The following is a 23,945-nucleotide window of genomic DNA, read 5'->3' on the forward strand; positions in this document are numbered from 1 at the left end:
CGGGGCGAAGGGCCCCGGGAACGGGGGTCTGCAACGCGGCTTGGAGGTCAGGGGGCTCTGTGGGGGGCTCGGGTGGGCTCAGCCACGCAGCCACCCCGCGAAGAGGGAGAGAAGAGCCACGCAGAGCACAGACAGAGCCGGAGCCAGCACACGGGCTGGGACAGGCAGCGCTTGGCCAGGACAAGCAGCGCCTGGCCGGGAGCGCTGGCTGGGGCTGCGCAGCGTTTTCTGGCTGCCCTGGAAGCCGAGTGCTGAGCTCATGGCTGCTCCGCAGGGATGCTCTGCTCTTGCTCAACTCCCCCGCAGCGGGACCCAGGGAGCAGCCGCGGCCAAAAGCCGGCTCCGGGTGAAGCTGTGCATCTCCTGCACCCGCAGCACCAGCCCTGCTCCGCCCAGGCACAGGAGCTGGAGGACCTTGGAGATCAGCCCTCTCATGGCCCACACACAGGACAGCGGGACCATCCTGTGCATTCCTTTATGCCTGCAATGTGGGCTCAGCCTGGCACAACCTCAGAGCAGGCAAGGACATCCCCCTCACAGCGGGGCAATGGCACTTCTCCCCGGGGCTGTGCCGGTGGCCTGTCCCCCTCCTGTGCCACAACCAGGGCTTGCACTCGCAGCCCCACAGAGCTGAGGGGACTCCCCCACCCCACAGTGCCACAAAACCCCCCTTGGAGCATTCCCAGTCACCGACCTGCATCCCAGCTCCATCCTGCCAGGGAGCGCCAGCACTGCCGGCACAAAGAAACCCCAACAGCTTCTCCTCATCACCAAATTAATCCCAGGCAGCTCTTCCCACACCCACCGGTGCTCCCAGGGCCAGGAGCACCTGTGCTAGCTGGGGTTTAACCTCTTCCCTGCTGGGGGTTAAGGCACAGCCTCTGAGTAACCACCGTGGTTGGGAGCCCGTGCCCGTCCTCGCCCACTCCATGGCACAGAGGAGAAATCCCTGGGAGCTCCCACCATGTGCTGGCACAAAGCACCTCTGGACAAAACCCCCTGCGCAAACACAGCCTCCTTGTTCGGACCATTAGGGCATCTCCTCTGGCCTCCCGAAAATAATTAGTCAGCCTCGTTAGGAGAGCAAACACAAGGGACGTGGGCTGGCAGGGAGGGCTGGCAGCGCTCGTTTCCGGAAGAGTTGGCAGCGCAGAGCGGCCAACGCGGCCCCGCTGCACGTGAAAAGCCCAATCCGGGCTGTGAGCCCCCTGCGAGCCCTGCCAGGGGAGGGGGGGCTGCCGAGGGGCGCCTCTGCTCCGGGCAGTGGGACACAATTGTGGAATATTCGTATCAAGATTCCTCTGCAGGCACTGCGTGCCAAAAGTGACCCGATGGCTCCCAGCCCGCTGCGCAGACGAGGGGGCTCAGAGGGGACAGGGACATGGGCACATGTCTGTGTCTTCACTGCAAAACAAAAAAGGGATGCAGGCACCGTGTCAGGATGGGATCCAGTAGAGGAGAAGCCGTGTCTGGGTTAAAGGAGGTGGGAAGAGCAGTGTTATGGGGGTGAAGGGTGCCTGGGATGCCTGGAGCTGAGACCTGACAGCTCCTCACAGGTGTGGGCACAGCGCCCAACTGCCTGCAGCCCACAGAGCCCAGAACATCCCTATTTCCACCCGTCCTGGTGCCATCACAGCCCTGCTCCTGGGGCATGGGACAGCGTCACCCCCCCAGCCCAGCTCCCAGCCCCGCTGGTGCCAGGGCCCCCGTGACCCCCACACCCCAGCACATCACAGACCACTGCCACTTCATCACTGTCATTAAGCTTTTATTTCCACTGTCACAAAGTTCCTGGGTTTGGTTTTGTTCTGTTATTAAACTGTTTCGTTTGCTTGGTTTGCTCTTGAATTCATCTCAAGACAAGGCAGCGGGGCATGCAAGCCGAGACACCGGCACGGACGCACACACAGGCTTCATCTTCACAAACAAGGCTCTTTGCTGGAGCTGCTGCTTCTCAGCCCAGGGCTCGGCCACCCCCTGGGCAGGGGCCACACCTGTGGCACAGGGCACCCAGCCCGGGGCTGGTGGCCACGGGAGCAGAGAGAGAAGGGAAGGACGAGTTTGCTGCGTGGGCAGGGCTGACACGTGTAACGGAGACCCCAAAACTGCTGTACCCCAAAACTGTGCACTGAGTCTGGGGCCATCAGCTCCCTCCTTTGCCCTCAGCCCTCGCTTCTGTCCCAGCCAGACCCTCCCCTCCAGTGCCCTCGGGAAGGACAGGGGAGGTGCTCTCATTAAGTGCCCCAAATCTCCTTGGGTGGGGACAGTGAGCTGGCTGCAGGTCACTCACCCATCCCAAGTGAGCCCCCAACCCGAAATACATGGGAAGGGGACAGCTCTGCCCGTGATTTCAGCTGCCCCCATGCCATGCCCGGCCCTGCTCCAAGCGGGGCTCAAACCCAGATCCCAAGGCTCCAAGACAATTCCACCCTCTGGGCAGCTGCATCCCTGCCCGCTGCAGAGCAGTGACCTGGGCTGGGATTCCCACAGCCTCAGCCTCCCCATCCAACGGGAATGTGGCATCCTGAGGGCACGGGAAGAACCAACAGGCACCTGCTTCTGTGGAGGAGGGTGAGAGGCAGCTGGTACCTGGCACAAACGGGGTCTGGGGTCCCCATAAGCAAATGCCCCTCTCCAGCATCCCAGTGGAGAGCACTCCTGGGCCCAGCCTGGTCTCCTTATAAATTGCATTAATTAACAACCTGCTCCAGAGGGAAAAAACCCTTCACTTCTCTCTCTCTCGGGTTCTGGTTTGTGCTGTGAGGAGAGGGCAGGGGGGAATCTGCCCCCAGAGCCCTCTCCCACGTTCTTGCTCCTGGGGGAAACAGCTCAGCCCAGCCCAGCCCCAGAGCTCAAGGAAAGACGGACACAAAGCAGCAACAGTCAGCGCACAGACAGAAAAGTGAAAAGAAAGGAAAGTACAGACATGGCATTTAATGGGGCAACACCGACAGGGACAAATGAGAGGGGGCACATGCCACAGTCACCGGGGCTGGAGCCTCTCCTCTGCCTGGCTGTGCCTCCGGCCCCCTTCCCATGGCCAGGGCTCTATTCTGGGCAGGCACCAGGAACCCGAGCAGGAACGGGGACAAACCAGGCCTTGCTGGCCGTTCCACCGTCAGCAGGTGTGAATCAGGCTGGAATTAAAGACCCGCCGACGGGAATTCCACCCCAGCGTTTCTCGCGCCGTTCCCGGCCTTCCGCACGCGCCCGACGCTCGGTGGGTCCTGCCCAGCCCTGTGCCCGCCGTCCTGAGCCACGTCCAGCACTCGTGCTTGCCAGGGCACAGACGCCAAACTGCTTTCCAGGGGGGGATGGCTCACCCCAGCCGCTCCACTGATGGGGAAACTGAGGCACGAGGAGGTTAAGGCCGACATTTCCAAGCACGAGGTGCTCCAAGCCTTATTTGCAGTGATACCAAGACGCTCCAGGTCCTGGTGGTGTTCAGGAGGAATCAGGGGCCCTCGGTGCTCCCCAAAAGGGAGCATCCAAGCCAGGGTCCCACCGCCACGTCTGGGGGGAACGCTGGGGCCAAAACGCTTTGCTCAGGGCCACTCAGCGTGCCAGGAGCCCTGGCAGGGCTGACTCCCTGGGGAGACATCTGTGAGCGCTGATGGAGCTCACACCACGACAGCTCCTCCAAAAATTAAAAGCTTTCCAGGGGAAAAAAAATGTCAGCGCAAATGAGGTTTGGCTTTTCCTGGGAGCTGTGTCAAACGTGGCGGGGCCCATCAGTCATGGGCAGAGGCGATTACAGCAGTGTCACATTCATTGGGGACGTCGATTGGCACCAGGATGGGGACCAGTCTGGCAGATGAGCATTCAATAGGTGGCAGGCACTGCAAAAACCAACCCCAGAGAGTTGCATTTTGGCCACAGATCAACAAGGAAAAGGAGGTTTCCATGGGAGTGAGTGAGGGGCACCCTCCAGAAGCACCCCCACAATAGACATGGGCATCCTCAGGGGCAGGAACTGCAGGAGAGGCAGAAATATTGCACGTGCACGTGAGGTCAGTCTCCTTGGGGATGGGGAATGGTGGTTTTTCACGGGCATCGAGAAGTACCACAAGCACAAAATCCCAAAACTGGGGAGTGGAGCTGCACAGTGAAGAACCAGCATCCCCTGGCTGGGAGGATTCAGGAAGCACTGAGGCACCACCTTATCTCCTGCACCCTGAGACACCTGTTGGACTGTTCTCCACATCCAGATGTCCCCTCCCACTGCCATGAGGACTGTCCTCTGTCTGGGCTTAGCCACAGGAGCAGGGAGAAAGATGGGGGGAAAGATGCTGCTACCATCAGCTAGACCAGAGGTGGAAGGGGGAGGCGCCAGGGTGGCTTTAGGGGTCCCAAAGGCTCCTTGCACTCTGCTCCCGAGGGAACGCACATCTCTCCTTTCCCAGAGCAGCCCCAGTGCAGCTGAGGCATCGCCCATGCAATGCTCATTCTCCAGCAGACGCCAACTGTGCCCACCGCGGCGTGGGCGCTGGTGGGGCTGAGCTGGGGGCACATCCCAGAGGGGTGCTGGGTGCTGATGGACTTTGGAGAGGCCATAATAATGGGGGGGGGCTGCAGCCCCGCGTCCCCAGGTGTGCATTCCCAACCTTTGCCTCCTCCAAGGTGGGCACAAGCGGCTCCACTTGGGTTCACAGCGAGAGCTCCCGTGGGAGTGAGGGGTAAGGAGAGACCCTGAGCCGTGCACAGCCCAGCCTGGCACTCCCCTGGCACCTTGTCCCAGCTGGGATGGGAGCACAGAGCAAGACAGAGCCAGGCTCCCCCTGTGCCCCACAACGCACAGGATGATTCACAGCCGCCACCAAACACCTTCCCACCGTTTGCAAAGCAGAATGTGGCAAAGGAATCTGCTCGAAAGCAAAACCCAACTCCGGGCTCCATTAATACTTTTTCATGCGGTGAGAAAATGAAAAAAAAAGGGAGGAAATGGGGACGTTCTGGTGCCCGGCATTTTGCTCACCCTGCCCGACTGAGGGATGGAGCTTGGTCTGCTCAGGGTCTGGGCTGGGCGAGCCCTCACTGAGCTCCCAAAGGGAAGGGTGAACGGAAAAATGCAGGGAACACGGGAACGGGAAGAGGAAAAGCTACAGCATCCCCTTCAAACAGCAGCCAGCCCACGGAGCTTGGGATACGAGGGGTGGGAGGAGAGGGGGGAAGGCAGATTTTTGGCTTCATTGTTATTGCAGGCTCCCGGGTCCCCGCAATAGTGTACGAGCATGTAAACCTTGCAAATCCTCACCTGGGCGGGTGGACACACACACGAGAGACGAAACACGGCAGCGACATTTACGACAAATAAATAAGGATATCGATCGTCGAGATAGGCATATAAAAAAAAAAAAAAAAAGCCTCGCTTTTTTTCCACCAAAGGGGAGGAAAAACCCCCCCCCCCAAAAAACGGAACAAAACAAAACCAAAAAGCACAATACTGTCTCACCAAAAAAAAAAAAAAAAAAAAATTTAAAATAAAATAAAATAATAACAATATAATATATATCCCTAGTGAGCCGAGCCGGGCTGCCAGCGGCATGATGGGTGACACCAGGACTCTGTTCCCAATCGCCGTCGGTGCCTCGGCTCCCCGGCCACCCCACACGGGCAGACCCCGGGGGTGCAGCCCCCCGGGACCTTTGGGCTCCATCTCTGGCCGGTTCCCAAGAGAGGACCCCGCCGGCGCATCCGCAGTCCCATCCGAAAACGGAGGAAAAAGGGAGCAAAGGGGGCGAGGAGGCCGAGAGCGGGCTCTGCCTGCGGCGATGCTCGACCCATTCCCCCGGCCCTGAAGTCTTGGGCGTTCGCTGCCGCTCAGACCGGGGTCTGGTGAGGGGTTTTGGTTTTTGTTTTTTGCTTTTTTTTTTTTTTTTTTGGAAAAAGCAGAAGTCGGCAGATGGCAGCGGCTGGTTCAGAGTGCAGAGAGGGGGAGCGAGCTCGCGCTTCGAGGGCATCCCTTGCTCGCGGAACAGGAAGGAAGGCCGGGAGGGACAGGCAAGCTTCGCGCGGCGGTGGTCGGATGGCACGGAGAGCATCTTCCCCCAGGCATCTGCAGGAGAGGGTGAGGAGAAGGGAAATAAGGTGAGAAGTATGGCCAGAAATCTCTATGGACATCTCACGAGACACCAGCGCGGCTGGAAGGGAAAAGCTGGAAACAGAAATCAAGATTGAAAATCTCAAAACTCCAGTGGGGTTAAAAACACCCCACCCCCAGGACACTGCCTGGACTGTGATGGCCAAAAACGCTCCAAGAACTCTGCACGGCCCCACAGGGCACTGCAAGGAGCACGGGGTGCTCAGCCCAGCACCTGTATGATGCCGTGAACCAGTGTCCCCGACACCACCGTGCCAAACCCAGCTCCAGGGCATAATATAATAAGATATAAGATAAATAAAACATTTAATATAATCCGTCTCTGGAGCGTCCCCCTGCCCCCAGCACGCCAGCTGCCTCCTCTGCAGCCACATCTGCCGGTGAGGGTGTGAGCTGTGCTGCAGGCAGACATTTCCATCTCCACGGGATGAGGTCTGAGGGGGCTCTGTGATACGGGGAGGGCTGGTCGGAATGGGGGCCGCATTCCCTCTGGCTGGATTTGGGGGGGATGTCCACGTTTTGGTGCTTCAGCAGAGGAGAATCAGCTGCCTGTGCCCGGGGGAGGTGGGAATGGCGTGAGGCAGGTGGGAGAGGCAGCGCCCGGTACCGCACTCACCGCCGCTCGGCCCCGGGACTATACGAGCCCATCGTAGAGGGAGAGCGCCTGCACGATGGAGGGGTCGGCCTTGGAGCCCTCCTGAAACTCCTGCAGCGTCAGCTTCCCGTCGGCATTCTGCAAAACACTCCTGTCACTGCGCTGCTTCACCCCAGCCGAGCACCCCGACACCCCGGCGCGTCCACACCGGCCCACGCGCCCTCCCCTGCCTCCGCCTCGGTTTCCCCACCGAGCCGCTCATGCCTGCAGCCATGGAGGGGACAATGCCGCCTTGGAGACCCTGCAATGGATACAGGGATCCCAGAGGGATGTGGGGATCCCACAGTGATCTGGGCAGCAGCTGGCACCTCGTGTTGGTGGGGCAAGGAGGCACCTGCGGGAGCCAAGATGCAGCAAAGGGACCCACAGCACCTCCTAAATCCCTTGGCCACAGGAAGAAAAATCCCCCAAGCATCCTCACCTTGTCCATCATGGCAAAAATCCGATCCACCCTCTTCTCTGGTGTGTTCTCCTCCTCGGGAAGCTCCACTGTGTTTCCCTGCAGCAGCAGGACAGCACCGGGTCACACACCCATCCGTGCCCTGCCTGGAGGGTGTCCCTGGGTGAGGATTGTCCCCCCACACCCCACATCGGGACAGGGTGCAAGGGGACGGTGGTGGCACTAGAACCACCCTCAGCAACCAGATCCAGACACCGCCCTGGCCGTGACGGCCACGAGGGCCACAACCCCCCACCCAAAAAGGCCAAAGAAGGAACTGGGGGTGTTTCAGCATTCCCACAGAGCCGAGCTCCAGCCCAGCAGGGACCCCCAGGGGCTGCTGGCCCCTGCCCCTCTTACCACCATCTGATAAATCGCATCCACAATGTCCAGCATCTCGTTCCTCGTGATGTAGCCGTCGTTGTCCAAGTCGTACAGCTTAAACGCCCCTGCGAGACACAGCAACGCCAGGGGGCTGGGGCTGTGCCCCCCGCCCTGGACACACACCCCAGCACCCTCGAGGGGCTGAGCCCACCAGCGTCCCGTGGGGAGCACTTACACCTCAGCTTCTCGTCCAGCGTCCCCCGGGAGGTGACCGACAGCGCCTGGATGAACTCCGAAAACTCGATCCTCCCATCCTGGGGGAGGAAAGGAGCGGTCAGGGGGCTGCTGCCACTCCTGTCCAGCAAAATCCTCCCTGCCCGCCTATCCCTTCTGAGAGGGCACGTCCAAAAAGGCAGCAGGGAGGGAGGAGCAATGCACATTCATCTCCAGCACCGTGATCCGGCCGCTGGTGCCCAGCACCACCGGCGAGCATCCCGGCAGGAGCTGCTCTGGAATGCGGGGGCGGCTCTGGAATGCGGGGGCACCGCCTGGACGGGCTTTTGCCAGCGGCACCACAACACCGCGTTTCTCCATTCCTGCTTCTCCGCTTCATCACCATTCCTTCTCCACGTGAGACTGAAACAAGCGCGGGGGGCTCGCTCCAGCTGCGCCGCTTCTATTTCACGCCCCGGGAAGCGCTGGAATATTTTGCTTCTCCAGTGCCAGGCAGACTCATCCCAAACCCATCCCACCACCGCCACGGGCCTGGCCCTGACCGCGCCGCGGCATCCCAGACTTACTTTGTTCTCATCGAAGACGTTGAAAACAAAGGTGGCGAATTTGGTTGGGTCGCCGAAGGGGAAGAACTGCTTGTAGATCTTCTGGAAGCCGGCGGCGTCGAGCTGCCCGCTGGGACAGTCCTTGATAAAGCCCTTGTACCTGCGAACGGAGGGCACGGCCTGGGCCCACCAGGGTCTCCCCACAGGGGTGGGAGGCTCTCCCCTGTGCTGCAGTGGGCTGGAACTGGGAAGGTGCCCAGATGCTCCCTATGTCGCTCCCATCACCCACCCACAGGGTCCTTGGGGGTGCCACAGGGAGGGCGGCAGCGGGGACAAGCAGCGAGTGGCACCAGTGACACGGAGTGGTCACTCCAACCTGCTGCCAGCCCAGAACTGGCAACAGGGCCACCACCAGGCTTGTGCTGAATGTCTTCTGGGAGATGGGAGGTGACAGGGACCTACTGCCCAGGACTGGCAGTGATGCCACGCTGCAGCCATGCCCTGGCAAAAAACAACGGCGCAGTGACCTCTGAGAGGATGGCTGGGCACTGGAATGGGCTCCCCAGGGAAGTGGTGATGGCACCAAGCCTGCCAGAGGTCAAGAAGTGTTTGGACAACACTTGCAGGCACGTGGGATTCTTGGGATGTGCAGGGCCAGGAGTTGGACTCACGACGATGCTGGTGGGTCCCTTCCAGCTCAGGATATTCCGTGATAATTTCTGCCTGAGCCCAAATGAAAGGTGCCCAGAGGAGCTGGGGGGCACAGCGGGGTTCCTGTGCCCTCAGGTGGCACAGCCCAGGTCATTTCCAAAACCCATCAATGCTCAAACACCCCAAAAACTCCAGGCTGGACCTGGGCGCTGGAAAGCGCAGCTGCACCCGAGGGCGCAGGGAAGGGGCTCACGGCTCCGTGGGCACCACGCAGGGAGCACGAAGGGAGCGTGCGGGACCACACGGGGATCACGTGGGCTGCGTGGATATTACACAACCATCGCCCAGATCTGTCAGGCGCCCGCTGCAGCGGGACAAGGGCTGGAGGAGGAGGGGAAGGGGGTGGCGAGGTGGGAAACCGAAGTGCCGGTGACATCTTTTTCACGTTGCTGCAGCTATGACTCATCGGGTGGGGGGGAAGGATGAGAGAAAGAGATAAAGAAAGCAAACCTTGACTGGTGGGATAGGGAGATGAAAGGGAAGCGGCGGCTTTTCTAGGGCGCTGTGCTCGGTGGGGTGGAGGGGATGGAGCGAGAGCGTGCCGCTGGCAAGAAACCGCGGATCCTACCCCTGCCAGCCCCTGCTGCCAAAGGGAACACACTGGGACAGCACCAGCCTCCTGCACCAGGTCACAGCTGGACAGGCGCCATGTCCCCACACACTCTGGCTGCTCGTATGGGAGGGAAGAGCCACTGGAACCCAGCCCTTGCACAGGGTGTGCGAGGAAAACCCCTCTATTTTCTGGTCCTCTCTCTGTGAGGCAGCACCTGCCCACAGCTCCTGCACGTCCCTGCTCTGCCTGGCCGGTGGTGGCTGAGTGTCACCAGCTCCTGTCCCCTGCCCGCAGCCCCATGCCCCAGCCAGCTCACCACCACGGCGGGCACTCACCACTGCTGCACCTCCTTCTCCGTGACTGCAAGAGAAAATGGGAGAAAAGAGAAAAAAAGAGAGAGAATTTTAGTGCTTTTGCAGTGGCAGCTGTTCCTCTGCACTGCCCATCCGTGAATTCCCTGGGGAATGCTCTGGGGCTCCCAACAGTGACTTCCCTGGGGGATGTCCCAGGGCTCACTCGCTCCATGAGCTGCCAAGTATTCCCTAAGTGTTCCCCATGTGGCAGAAACTGCTTTAGAGGCCCAGCCTGTGCCAGCCCAGGTGGTCCATGGGGCCAGGGCTGCAGGTCCTGGGGACCCCCGAAACCAGGGAGACCCCCAGGATGTTTTTTGCTGTGCTCAGCGAGTGCAGAACTACGGATGGGCCATGAAGGGGACAAGCTGATCATGCCTGGAGAGGATCTGGCCCTGCTGCCTCATCTTCCCAGAGCTAAAACATCCCTGCAAACATCTGCCAAAACATCTGCCTGGAGGTGGCTCGGGGCAGGGACTGGCCTGGCCCTGACATTGACACGCTGAACGTGGGCACAGCCCCGGCCCCAGGGCTGGCATCTCCCCAGGTACCATCTGCCTATGTAAAAACATCATCAAACCCATCCCCGCACCCTGGGGAGCCTCACCAGGCTCTGGAAAACCCCCCCAAAACACAACAAACTAGAAAACAGACATCACCGGCAACCCCAAGTGTCCCCAACCAAGGGACAGCTGCTGAGATGACAAATGTCCTCAGCAGAGGATCTCATCTGAGGGATGCGGGGCGTGGGCAGGGGCTGGCACTTGTCACTGCGTGTCCCAGTGCGGGAGCTGTGCCTGTGCGCCAGGAGCAGGGCGCCAGCAGGCGGGGACAGGGGGGAACGGCCGCGTTTGTCATTTCCTTTGCGTCGTGCATCCAAATAATGATAAAAAAGCCACAGGTCTGAAAGGCGCGGGGAAAACGAGGCGAGCGGAAATGTCGGTGTGCAAATGGCTGATAAAAATAGAGACCGAAGACACACCAACAGATGCCAATTACCTTGGATGGCAAAGGGAAAAAAAGAAAAAAAAGAAGGCAATTTTCCATCAGGAAGGTTTGTAACGTGCCTGGCAGGAGGTGCAGAGCTCAGAGGTGAAGGCTGGGGCAGCAGCAGTGGGGCACACAACGGCCCCCACCTCGTCACCGGCTGGATTCTGGCTGCAGCACCCCTGCCAGCAGGAATTTCTGTGCCCAACGCTGTCCCCATGCACTGGAGGGTCCCTCCATCCCAGCACAGGGGTCGCTGGAGGGACAGAGCCTTCAATTCCCCCACTTGTCCTGGGATTCAGCAAAAGCAGCACCCACTGTAGCACCACGGGGTGCTTGGGCAGCAGCTCCCTGGGGAGGAGATGCAGGCACAGGGATGCTCAGCATCTGGGGTGAAGAGCGCTGAGGACTTTGGCAGGGTCGCAGCGGGGATTTGGAGGGTTGTTTTTTGGGCAGACAGCAGTCTCTTGGCAGGAGGGTGCCAGGAAGGACACGCTGTATCCAGCAGCTGAGCTGAGGTGGGCTAAACCATCACTCACAGCAGTTCCAAGGGATTTCCTCATCAAAAAAAAAAAAAAAAAAAAAAAAAGCGGGACTCGAACCATCCTTCCAAAAGAGAAACGCTGGGTGACATCTCCAAAGGGAACTGGCTTCCCAGCACACACCTGCCTTGAGACACCAGCCGTGACCTCCACCCCGAGGATGCCCCAGGCACCAGCACCCACGAGCGCCCAGGAGGGCAGGTGGGAGGAGGATGAGGAGGAGCCCTCGGGGCAGGCAAAACGGGGCCGCAGCAGCAGCCGGGGCTGCAGTCAGAGCTCGGCTCAGCCCCTCCAGGAAAATCACCTTCTGCTCTGCTCTCTCTTGTTCGGCTGCTTTTCCCCCAACGTGCTATTTCGAGCCCGGGAGCTGCCTTTCAACTCCAGCAGGAAACAATTAAGAAATTTGTGCTTTTTTTAGTACGGGAGAAATGCTGGTAATGACACGCTCGGGCTGAGGCGGGAGGGAGGGACGGAGCCAGCTCCCCTCGTGCCGCAGGAGAGACGTGTGATGCTCCCAGGAGAGGCTTTTCCGACGGAGGGAACCGTTCAGGTGCCGGGCTGGAAATCAGCACAGGGCTGCCGGTGAGGGATTTGGTAATGCGCGTCCTGGCACGGAGCCACCCGGAGCAGAACCCCATCCCTCCCCCAGCAGCGGTGCCTGTCCTCTCCAGCCTCGCGTGCTGGGGAATCCAGGGGGTTTGTCCTGAGGTGGGAACACAGCCTTTGGAAAACCACTCAGCGCTGCGTTCGCCTCTGCACCGTCACCCAAAGTCCCCCGTGCCCCGGGGCAGAGTGCTCCAGGGCAGGGAACCAGCCCTGATCCGGCGTGGGGACTGAGCAGTACCTGTCCCCTGTGTCTGCTGTCACGGACCCGGCACAGATGATGACTCCAGGGCTGCCACTTCCCAGCCGCTCTGACCCTGCTGGGTGTTGACACTCCGAGTGGCTCCGATCAGGGGTGCCAATGCTCCACCTGCAGCCACGGAAGCCTCGGGGACACGCTACTGAGTGCGCGGCCGAGCCGCCTGTCCTGGGGCTGGGGAGAGAGGACAGGGCTGTCCCCTCATGTCTCTGCGTGTCCCCGGCAGGCAGAGCCCAGCGGGGCTCACAGGCAGCACCCGTGCAGCGGCAGCTGCTGCATTTCCCTCCCGCGGCATCGATCACGGCGCGATGCTCAGCCGGCGCGCATCCACCGCAGCGACACAAACCTCGGCCAGGCGCGCTCCCGACGCCCCAGAACAAGGGGCTGACCCCACAGCAGCCCCATCGAGCACCCCACCGGAGCAGGGCCGGCTCCCTGGCCGTGCTCCAGCGAGGAGCCGGGCTCAGCTGCCGCGCCGCGCTCCGGGACTGCCGCTCCCGCAGCCGCGGTGGGGACGGCTATAAATAGCGCACGGAGCGGCTCGTTAGCAGCGGCGCGTCCCGGGTTCCTCGGGGATGAAAGGCAGAGTGCTGCCATTTGTTATGAACCGCAACGCTGGAAGAGGCACGGCCGAGCCGGGAGCCCCAGCGGCGACCCGCAGGCACCGGCCCGTGCGCTCAGCCCCGCACCGCGGCAGCGTGCACGGAGCGGGGATCCTGCACAGAACGGGGATCGTGAAAAGAGCGGGGATTGTGCACAGAACGGGGATTGTGCAGAGCACGGGGAATCGTGCAAAGCACGGGACTGAGCCCAGGCCGGGCACGCAGCGGGGACAGGGACAGGCACCCGGAGCAGCTCAGGGTGCTGAGTGTTTGGCCCCACACGGCCAAACCGCATCCTCTCTTCGCTGGCCGGTCCTTTCCTCGGCTGGGAGGAAGGGTTTGGTGTCTCACGTCTCACACGGCGCAGAGGGGCAGAGCCTCCAAGCAGCCCCCAGCCCCCTCCTCCCAGCTGCCCGCACCTAACTCCCCCCCAGCGCTCTCCCCCACCTCTCCATCAATCCCAGAGGCACAGGCGAGGACTGACAGCTCCGTCACCACCCGCCCTTCGCGTGCCCCCTCTCCTCCCACCACCCAGCTGCCACTGCAGCAAGAATCAGCTCTGGTTAATCAGTGCTCAAGCCTGTTAATTTGTGTTTTCCAGGCAGAGAGGAGAGATCCGGGACGGCAAATCCCCGTCCGCTGCCCTGCCGCAGGGAGCTCGCTGCTCGCCGGACCGCGGCGGGGACGGGGCGCAGGGAGGAGGGCGGGTGGTAGCGGGACTCGAGTGGTTCAGGGAGCCCTGGTCACTGTGGGATGCATGAGGTGACTGTGATGCTTCAGCCCCACAGGGGCTCGGTTGTGCTGACATCCCTTCCCCTGTGTGCGAGGGCAGGGTTTGGCCACGGCCGCCGGGCTGGACCCTGAGCAGGACTGTGCACGCTCAGCTCAGCCCCTGGGTGCCAAAACCAAGGGCACGGCTCTGTCCTTGTGTGGGTTTGGGCTCCCAAATGCTCGGGGAGGAGGAGGAGGAGTCTACCCCACACGTCCCCCCTTGCCCCAGCCGCCAGGACAACACCTTGATCCCGTGGGGCCGTGGCACCGCAGCCTTATCAGGGAAACCAGTTAATTATTGCCAGGTGCAAAGTGGCTTCCCCCACGGCCACAGAGCACTCCAGCTATGCCAGCTCACGGCCTGTGCCAGCCCACGGGCAACCGGTCCAGCACCACACACTGGGCCGTGGCAGGGGCAGTCCTGTGGCGTTCGTTTCCTCCAGGGACCCGCTGCGGCTCCTTCACAGGGTCCCTGTGCATCCCAGTCTGGGGGAGCCAGCACATCACCCCAAATGGGGCTCCCATCGAGTCTGGGGCTGCCTAAACCTGCTGCGGGTGCTCAGAGCAGTGCCCAGGCCGGGGGAAATTCGGCACCCACGACGGGTGCTCCTGCATGAAGGAATGGGGCGTTTATGGACGCACTAACTGGGCACCCACTGAGCCAGAGGGGCGCTCATGCAAAAACACACCGGGAGCTCATGCGTGGGCTGATTGGGCACCCGTGCATAAATTATGCGGGTGCTTCTAGGCGGATTAATCGGGTGCTCACGCATGAACTGCCCGGGTGCTGCGGCCAGGGTGAAATGCACGAAGCAGCTGGCGGCTCACGCACCCATCCTTGCGGGCATTCGTGAATTCACGGGGAGCTCACGCACGGATTAATGGAGCGCTCACGCGTCCGTTCCCGGGCGCTCCTGCGCGAGCTAATCGGGCACTCGTGTGTAAATTAGTGTAATTAGGAGATAACGCGCTTGTGCACGCACTAATGGGGCGCTCAGGTGTGAACGCATCAGGTGCTCATGCACGAATTAATTGGACGCTCAGGCATGAGCTAATTGCAGCATGTGCGCCAATTAACTGGGCACTCATGCATCGACCATGCACGGAGCAGCAGCGGCGATCCAGCGGGAATTCGCTGGGCAGCCATGCATCAATCCGGCTGGGTGCTCAGATGTAAGTTAATTGTGCGCTCATGTGTGTGTTAACTGGGCGCTCATGCGTGCGCCGAAGGGCCCCGCACACCCTGCAATTCATGCCCAACACACCCCGCCCCTCGTCTCGGCGAAACACATATTTAAGAATTTTCTGAACGTAAATCTGATACAAACTCTGCTCTCAACATCATCGCAGTGTTAATACTGACCAATTACGAGCTCCCCGCTCCCTCCCTCCCTCCCTCCCGGCGTGTGCGTGCGCTCTCTCCGGCTTCACTCCAGCCCCCGAGATCACAGCGTCAGCACCACACTCTGAACAGCCCCTGCAGAATTCGCCTCTGGTCCCTCAGAGCGGCCACGGGGCTCGGAGCAGCCGCTGCTCGGTGCGGAATTCACACCTGCAAACACGGACACAGCGAGGTGCCATGGGTCTGTGCAGGGGGACCCAGTGCCGGCCCCCGGCTCTGCAGAGTTACCTGGGCTAAACACATCACAGCCTCAGTGCTCATTCCCAGTTCCAGGCCTTGTCCCTACAAAACAGCCAAGAGCACGGCAGCGGCTCTGGGATTTCATCCAGCTCCCAAAGGGGCTGGGCAGCACTTGCCTGGTGCGGAATGGGAACCTGCCTGCGGAGAGAGGAAGATGCCCGGTATGCCAGGGCTGGCTGGGGTCACCTCTGGCAGCCTGGGCTGTCAGGTGGCTTTGTGCAGTTCCAGGGGGTCGGGGGGAAGCACTCCAGGGAGAGCTGGAGCATTGGCACGAGGCTCCTCCCAGTGCACTGCCACAGTTCCAGCACCAAGCCCCAGCACAGAGCCCAGTGCCCACGGGAGCTGCACAGAGTGGAGGGAAGAGGTGGACTCTTGCAGGCTGCCACGGGCTCGGTGCTCCCCTGGGACTGTCCGTCAGTCCATCCTGGGGCACTCAGAGCTCACTCAGGTCCCTCTTGGATGGTAACTTTTAGGTTACACCACACGTCGGCACTTTGGGAATTTGCGTAGTTTGGTCCTGATGATGTGGCCTCATTAAAATTCAGGTTGAAGTCCTTAATGATGTCCTAGTCCCCTGCTCTCTGCCAGCTCTGGGGCCACCAGACCACCCCTGGTTGGGCTTTGCTCCTGCCCCCAGGCAGCAGAGGGACAGCTCTGGGGAAGGGGCGGTTAAACACGACCGTGGCACCAGGGTCACCCCCATGCAAACAGCACTTTCTGGAACGTGACTGATGTCGTTGTCTTTTGCTCCCAGCTGGCCCCAGCCGCTGTTCCCCCAGCTCAGCCCGTGCCCATCCCTGCTCCCGGCCACATCACCCCTACACCGGGGTGTCCCCGTGTGGGACCCCATCCCTGCTACATCCCCAAGGATCTGGGACCAACCCCAACTGTGCGGGCACCAACCTGCCACAGCGGGACATCCCCATCCCAGCTTTCCCAGCTTGGCTCCTCTCCCCATCAGACACAGACGCCACCAGCACCACGGCAGCTCCGGGAGCCTCCGGGACGTTGGGAGCTCGAACCTGCCAGCATTATTGGTGGCATTTGTCACCCTGAGACACGGAGCAATGCTCGGAGCAGCGCTGGCTGTGTGGCACTCTCCTCGCCGGCGGCTGCCATCAGTGGTCTGCCTTGCTCCCAGACTGGATAAACAGGTCCATGAGCAGCTCTCGTCTCCTCCGGGGCTGGCACCAACAGGAAAGCCAATATGCAGCTGAAATCCTTTTTAGACTTTATTAAATATTTAAGGGCCCGACATTAGGCTTTGGAAATTGGGTTTAGGGAAAAAGCAGCAGTTGTTCTTTGAAGGGAAGGCAGGAGAGCAAGGCAGAGGACAGGACATTCATTTGGAGATTACTGAACAGGATGAAGCACCCCCACAGCAGGAGCTGGTGGCTGTGGCAGGTCTATCCCAGAACTGATCCCAGCTTCCCCAGGAGCCAACGCAGCAACGCCTGGAGGGGCAGAGGATTCCCAGAGCTGCTGGGAGCAGGGAGGGAGCAGCCCCCCTGCCCGGCCAGGGCAGGCAGCTGTGTCCTGCCACCTGCTGAAATCCATCCCTTGGCCACAGGGGTTTCAGTGTGATCGGGCACTCCAAGGCACCATCCCCAACCCAAGGAGCAATTCCTGCCCTGGGCAGGGGAGAAAACTCCCCTTTAGACCAGCGTGGGCAGTAGGAAAAGAGGCTCCTCTGGCTCAGCCATCACTCCCTGGAGCCATGGGAAGGTCAGTGGGATGCGCAAGGCAAAGCCTTGGTGGCAGCAGGGCCACCTCTGCTGCACTCCCCGTCTCTCTTGCGGGGATCACTGTGCACTGAGGGGTGGCACAGAGACCCAGAGCAGCTCCACTGGTCCAGCCATCCATCAGAAGACGCTGGAGAAGCAGGAGGATGAAGCACAGGCAGCCCTCCTTCCAGCAGGAGCTGTGGGGAGGGAGCCCTGTGCCGGCACCACCGGGCTGGGGAACCCATGGCAGCGATGGTGGTGGAGGTGACACAGACCATGCCCGGGGCTGAGCACCCCATGGTGCCCAGGGCACGAACCCTGCCCTCCCTCGGCATCCAGCTCCCTAGAAGATCCAGGAGAACACGGAGGGGAAGGAGGAACAAAGTGACCCCACAAATGTCACCCCGATAACAGAGTGAGCGCGCCCGCGGGCTCCTCCCTGAAGCAGCCGCTTCCTTTGATGCCTTCAGAGCTTCTTGTTTCACAGCCTTAATTATAGCGGCAGCGGCAAAGGTCAGGAGAGTGGTTAAGCAGATCCATTAAGATGTCAGGGGATAAATGAAATGTGATTCTTGCGATGCCGGAGCGGCAGCGGCGCGAGCGTGGCCGGCGGGGACGGCTGCTCCGCTCTGCCGCAGAGGAACCCTCAGGCCGTCGGTCACGTCTCCCCCTTCCCACCCTGGCCCTGCAAGAACCTCCCAGAGACTGCAGGGACTCCTCAAAACTCGCTTCTGAAACCCCCAAATTTGTTTTGCTTGCATCTGCCTATGGAGGCCCAGGTCCACGTGCGTGTGGGATGCCCTGGGTCGGATTTGCCGGGAGGAGGTCGGTGTCGCCTTGGAGAAGGAGCTGGAGGTGCCTCCAGACCACCAGAGTGGTCCAGGGGCAGCTCAGCAGGTCCACACTGACCTTGCAGTGAGCCTGCACCACGGCAACCCCCTCCACAGCCCTGGCTTACACGTGGCTGCAGCAAAACCAGGCCCCAGACAAAGTGCAGCCCCTGGGCATCCCTCTGGCACCTCCTGCCCGTCGTCCTGCCCCAGGGCCCCAAACCAGCCTGGCCTTGGACACTTCCAGGGTTGGGGCAGCCACAGCTTCCCTGGGCAACCTGTGCCAGGGCCTCCCCAACCTCACAGGGAGGAATTGCTTTCTGATATCCCATCCAACCCTGCTCTCTGTCATATTCCTGCTTGTCCTGTCACTCCAAGGCTGGTTAAAAGTCACCCACAGTGACAATTTCACCCAGCATTTGCCACTGGGGGACAACGGGTCCGTAGCCACCCGGCCAGCTCACCCCACTTCATGCTGGGTGAGCAACAGGAGGGATTTCAACACAAACCAACCTGGCAGAGAAACCCATTGCCTGGGGCCAAACACATCGGAGGCTAAAAATAAACCAGCAGCAGCAAGGGAGAGCTACCAAGGTCCCTCCTCTGCTCCTGCCCACTGCCCCAGCCTGCACATTTCCTCAGCACCGGGGAGGCATGGTGAGGCAAAGCCCCAGCCTGGCTCAGCCAGCAAGGAACCAATCCATTTTTCCTGGCTAAAAATTGCTGCAATCGTGGAATTTCCTTTCCTTTCCCACAGAACTCCACCCGCCACCACGTACCCCAGTAACTACAAATCGATATGTTTATAGTTTGCTCTTAAACTAATGCCCATTAATTCCCTGCATTACTGTCGAGCAGCGGAGCCAATTTTGCGGCTTATTGTGGAAGAGCAGAAAATGATGATGATGCCGGAGCGAGCTTACAATCCACAAAATAGATCACAGTGGGTGGGATGCGGTTCTTGGGAAAAGAGCATCTTCCTGGCACCCACTCTGCAGCCTGGGTGTCATTTTGGCACCCTCGCCGTGGCTCCCACACCTTCCCCTGAGCCCCGCCGTGGCCTCAGGAGCTCCGGGATCCCCATCCCCAAGCATCCTGACCCAAACCCGGCCCCGGAGCGACGCTGCTGCACCGGCAGAGCTCTGAGCATGCCTGATTGCTCAGCTATTGCAGCCTCAAAAATAACACAGTGTCAGTTCTGGACACGGGCAGTCGCTGTGCAAAGGGAACCCTGAGAGCTGATCCTCCCCAAAATGACTGGGGGAAAAAAAAAAGAGATAAAATGTGCTCCTCTGAAACAAGTGCTTCATGATTTTAAGGGTTATTGGCCTGGGAGTGCTGCTGCGAGTAGGGACAGTCAGAATTGTATTTCTCTCCCAGTTTCTCTCCCAGGAGTCCACACCAAGTCATCTCCACCCAGGATATGAATCGTGCACCCACAACCGCACTCATGCACGTCACACACTTCATTCAGGACCTTCATAAATCCCCAGCTGAGCAGAACCCGCTGACTGCGACACCACAAGGCTCTTAAACACAACCCCAAATCCCACTGTGGCCCTAAGCCGTGAGCAGCTGGCCCAAGTTAAGCTCAGGTTTAATTCCCCGTGGAAGAGGATGCGATCCAGGGAGGATGCTGGCTCCTTCTGGGGAGTTACCACCTCCTGGGACACAGCACCAAACTGCACCTCCGAGCTACCCCAACGAGGCACCAGGAGGATTAATAAATTCATTATTATAAAGCACCTTGAGGGCTTTTCGATGAAAGGATCTATGAAAGTACAAAGAATTACATAATTTATTATCCTGTATTATTATCACCCGGCATTGACTTCTCCTGCACGCTCCTGTGTGGCACCAGCCCGGTCTCCAGGGAGGGTTAAACAGCCCTGCAGCCTGGCTGTCCCCACCAGCACCACTCCAGCACCTGGCAGACGGCAGAGCTTGGCATTGCCAGGTATTCCTGGGCACTCAGGTGCCCGGAGACGCAGAAAGGCACACGGAGATGGGTCCAGCACTTCAAAGAAGCCCTTCTGCGCCTTCAGGTGTCCAAGTGCCATTAAAATCTGGCCCCCAGCACTGCAAGTCAGGAGCAGGGCGGGGAGAGGAGCCAAGAGACGAGGTTTCCAGGCTCCTGCCTTTCCATGTCCAGTTCCCAGCAGGGTCTGGGACAAACCTGCTCCGAATGCACGCAGGAAAATATTTCTCACAGCTCATGGAGGCCGTTGATGGCAGCCCTGCAGCATCCTCAGCTCAACCTCCCTGTCCACAACTGCCCTGGCACCTGAGCCCCCCCAGGCTCCTCTCCTGGCTGCTCCCAACTCCAGGATTGCTGCAACTGAGGCATGGCCAGAGAAACACCACAAATAGGAGATGGAGAGCTCAGAGAGGACAAGGGACACAAGAAGCCAGCAGGCACTGAAGAGCACTGCGGGGAAGCAGAGGTGCTCTGTGCCCCATGGATTAGCAGAATTAGCTGTGTGGGGCACGGAGAGGCGGTGAAATTTCCCTCTGATCCTGCAGACCTGAGAGGGGCCTTTCTGGTGTTTGCTTTGTTTTGTGTGGAAATCCATACAAACAGAAAATGGTGCAATGGAAGGAAATCCCAGCGTGGGAGAAGCCCTTCACGTACCACAGCCACGGCTCACGCTGCCACGGGAACCTCCCTGGGACAAATGCAGGTTCCCATCAGTTTGGGCTGCTGGAGACATCTGCCCAGATGTGCTGTAGGAACAGCAGAAACAGCACCACACACAAGGCAGGGGCAGCGCTTGCTTGGTAACGTGGCAGCCGGGACATGGGACGGGCAGCACAGGCCAGGGATGCTCTCGTGTCTGCCAGAAACGTGCCTAAATATCAACATGCTGTGGAAAAAAACCTGTTCTAAGCAGGCCCCCAGAAATTCTTGAGCGGGCCGTGGGTTTGTGTGCATGGCTGTCCCCTGCCACAGCACAGGGGTCTGGATCTGTTCCTCCCACTGCGCTCAGCGCAGCCCTGCCCTCCTAACCTGCCTCCCCTCTGCCTGGCTTCCCCAAAACACAGAAGGAAATTGGTATCTTTCCAATCTCCCATGGTTTGAAGATAAATCAGAGGCTCTCAGCCGTGCCTGGGAGGGCCCTGTGAAGTGCTTCACCAGACAAGGGAATGCACGCTCGCCTTGACAGCTGCAGAAAAGGGGCAGAAGCGCTCAGCAAAAGTAATTAATCCCAGAGACGAGAGGTGGAATGAGCAGAGCTCGACAAACAGACCCTGGAATTAGCGACAGCTCTCCCTGACAGGCACCATACCACCAGCCACACGCTGCTGGGGCACGTCGGGATGCTGCATCACACTCCAGCCATGCAAAGGGCCACGTGCTGCTGGGTGCTGCTGCCTCACCTGCACAGGTGCAGGGGTCTCTAAAAAGAGGCAGCGAGAGGCCCAGAGCAGGCAGGCAAAGCTTCAGACAGACTGGAAACTCATCGAGGGAGGGATCAGAGGAGCACAGTCCTTCTTGGAAAGGGTGCGGTGGAACGGGGTGGGCACCCAAAAGACAGGAGAAGGAAGTTGGGAATGAAGTGATTCCAAAAAAGCAATGACCTGCTGGCCTTATCCAGCAGAGAGACATCCCTGTGCCCAAGACATTGGTTTCACCAGTGCTGTGTTTGGCTGGTTTCACTAAGACACAGGGCACCACTGCCCATGTGCCCCGTGTCCGCCCCGCTGGCGCTGGCACCTTCCTGGGCAGAGGAGCCCCCCCAGGTGCGCAGAAAGCCCAGCACACAGCAGCTCACCAGCAGGCCAGGCTGTGCTGGGGCTGGCTGCACCCAGATTCCTCTCCATCACAGACGAGGCCCTCACAGAGGCTGCAAAGCGAGCGGGCGATTGCAGCACAGCGCTATCGGTACCCGGCCCGCCGCGGCTCCACTCGCCGTGGGCGACAGCTGCAGCGAGGACACCGAGACCCAGCGGGGCTGTGCCCACCTGGCACTGCCACCTCCTCACCCCTTCCTCCCCCTGAGCACTTGGGGAGGCCCAGGCACGGTACCCCAGCCCCTGCTGCCATCACACCCGGCTCGGCTCTGCGGACGTGCCCCCCGCCCCCTGCCCTCCTCCCGCCTGCTGTGCCACGGCAGAGAGCAGCCCCGCGTGTAGGGTTGTGCAATGCACCAGTATTGCCTCTTCTCCATATGGGAGAACTTGCTGCATCCTAATCTATTGCCTTTTTGGGTAAGCGCAGCCGTGGGACTGCAGCAATGACAGAGGGGAGAGCTCGCAGGTCTGCCGCACGTTTGGGGAATATCTGCGACCTGCAAGCGGGGAGGCAAACTTGAGCCGCCAAAGCCTTTGTTTCCTTTGTGCATCCTTCAGGAAAAGAAATGATTTTGCTAAACCTGGGTGGCTGAGGCACCAGCCACGTTAATTAGATTACGGTGGAGGTCCAGACGGGAAAGCCGCTGGCTCAGAAAATCAGGTTATTAAACTGATACTGAGACGCTCAGAAAAATATCGAACTCGCCCGTGTCGAACTCTTCCCTCCACTTCAGAGCGCAATAACAAAGGGAACCCCTCCAACTAACGCACCCAAACTTTGGAATCCACCCAGACTCTCGGCACCCTGCTCCGGGAGCTGCTGCCGGGCTCCGGGGAGGCAGCGCGGGGAGGACGGTGCCGGGGCCCTGGGTACCGGGCAGCCCGGGGGAAGGATGCTCGGGGCAGGGGCGGGGGGACGGCGAGGGAGGGCGCGATGCTCCGGTGGGCGCCGCGGGCGGGCAGGATGCGGGCCTGGCCCCGCCGTTCCCGGAGGCTCAGAAATAGGCCACGGAGGGCGGTTTTTGTAAAAAAAAAACCACCGCGTTCCCCTGGCTCGCTGCCCCTCTCCGCGTTTCTGCTGCCTTATGGGTTTTTTTCCTCCTCCCAGGCCAATCCCTGAATTCTTCCAACAAAGCGCGGCCGAGCCTGCGCCCTCCCCGGCAGCGGCCCCGCAGGAGCCGCCGCTCGCCGCGGCACCGAGCCGGGGGAGCGGCGGGGCCGGGCGGCAGCGCGGATCCCATCGCACCCCCGGCGTCCCCCCGGCAGCCCCCCGGGCACTCACAGTACGTTTTCCTGGTCAGCTCTTCCACAACTTCAGGCTTCAACTTGCTGTTGGATTTGCCCATGGTGGCGGCAGCGCCTCTGAGCCCGCCGCCTCCCGGCCTCGCTGCGGGGCACGGAGCGGCGGGGCCGCTGCCTCGCTGCGGCTCCCGGCCCGGCTACATCCCGCGGGGGGCGGCGGCGAGCGGGGCCCAGGGGTCTTTGTTGGCCGGCTTTGGCCGCAGAGCCGCGCTGCGGGGCCGCGCTGCGTGCGCGTGTCGGTGTGCGTGTCGGTGTCCGTGCCCGTGTCCGTGTCCGTGTGCGTGTCCGTGTCCGTGTTCCCGGCTCCACGCGCCCTCCCCGCCCTCCGCCGCCGGGCGCGGAGCGGCCGCGGGGGCGCGGAGGGGCGGGGGGGCGGCGCGCCCCGCCCAGCGCTGCGGGAGTGGGATGGGGATGGTGGGGAGGATGAGGAGGATGGGGATGGTGGGGATGGTGGGGAGGATGGGGAGGATGGGGAGGATGGGGAGGATGGGGAGGATGGGGAGGATGGGGCTCCGGCACGGCCCCACCGTTCCCAGCGGCTGGAGGACCCGGGAGGGAGGGGGATTCCAGAGCGGCCCCCGCCACTGGCACCCCCGAGCCGCCCCGCAGGGATCAGCGGGGACGCTGGCAGGGAAATGTCGGCAATCGGAGTCCTGCTGGCGGATGGGGGGTTTGATGAGCAGTGGGGGGATAAGAAGGGGAGCTGGTGGTGGAAACACAGAGCCTGAAGCGAGGCTGAGCTCAGAGTCCGGGGGTGACCTTGGTGGGACATCAACATCTCCAGTTGTAGAAGCATTTTCCAAGCCCTCGGGTCCCCAGATGAAGAGGGGTCTGTTCCCCACGTGGAGGAGTCAGGCCCATGTGGGTCCCTTTCAACTCAGGATGTTCAGGCTGAGAGAGCTGGGGTTGTTCAGCCTGGAGAAGAGAAGGCTCTGTGAATACCTCAGAGCCCCTTCCAGTGCCTAAAGAGGCTCCAGGAG

At 60.8% G+C, this 23,945-nt stretch overlaps 1 protein-coding gene across 1 annotated transcript; it reads right to left on the reverse strand.

Moving 5' to 3' along the window:
• Window positions 1-1,747: 1,747 nt before the first annotated feature.
• Window positions 1,748-23,291, reverse strand: NCS1 (neuronal calcium sensor 1). Its single transcript, XM_040083407.2, has 8 exons — window positions 22,946-23,291; window positions 9,897-9,921; window positions 8,319-8,457; window positions 7,754-7,832; window positions 7,555-7,643; window positions 7,177-7,254; window positions 6,717-6,833; window positions 1,748-6,055 (listed from the first exon to the last, which is right to left on the reverse strand). Exons 1-7 carry the CDS (start codon window positions 23,007-23,009, stop codon window positions 6,735-6,737), a joined length of 573 nt encoding a protein of 190 aa, XP_039939341.1. The 5' UTR covers window positions 23,010-23,291; the 3' UTR covers window positions 1,748-6,055; window positions 6,717-6,734.
• Window positions 23,292-23,945: the final 654 nt, after the last annotated feature.

This window comes from Hirundo rustica, chromosome 20, assembly GCF_015227805.2.
Source record: "Hirundo rustica isolate bHirRus1 chromosome 20, bHirRus1.pri.v3, whole genome shotgun sequence".
NCBI lineage: Eukaryota > Metazoa > Chordata > Aves > Passeriformes > Hirundinidae > Hirundo > Hirundo rustica.

Excerpts from the sequence above, each read along its gene's own strand:
- NCS1 (XM_040083407.2), bottom strand. The coding sequence starts at position 23,009 with ATGGGCAAATCCAACAGCAAGTTGAAGCCTGAAGTTGTGGAAGAGCTG. Across the intron at positions 7,644-7,753 it reads GCTGGACGAGAAGCTGAGGT|GGGCGTTTAAGCTGTACGAC; the intron begins GTAAGTGCTCCC and ends TGTGTCTCGCAG. Across the intron at positions 7,255-7,554 it reads ATGCGATTTATCAGATGGTG|GGAAACACAGTGGAGCTTCC; the intron begins GTAAGAGGGGCA and ends CTGCTGCTGCAG.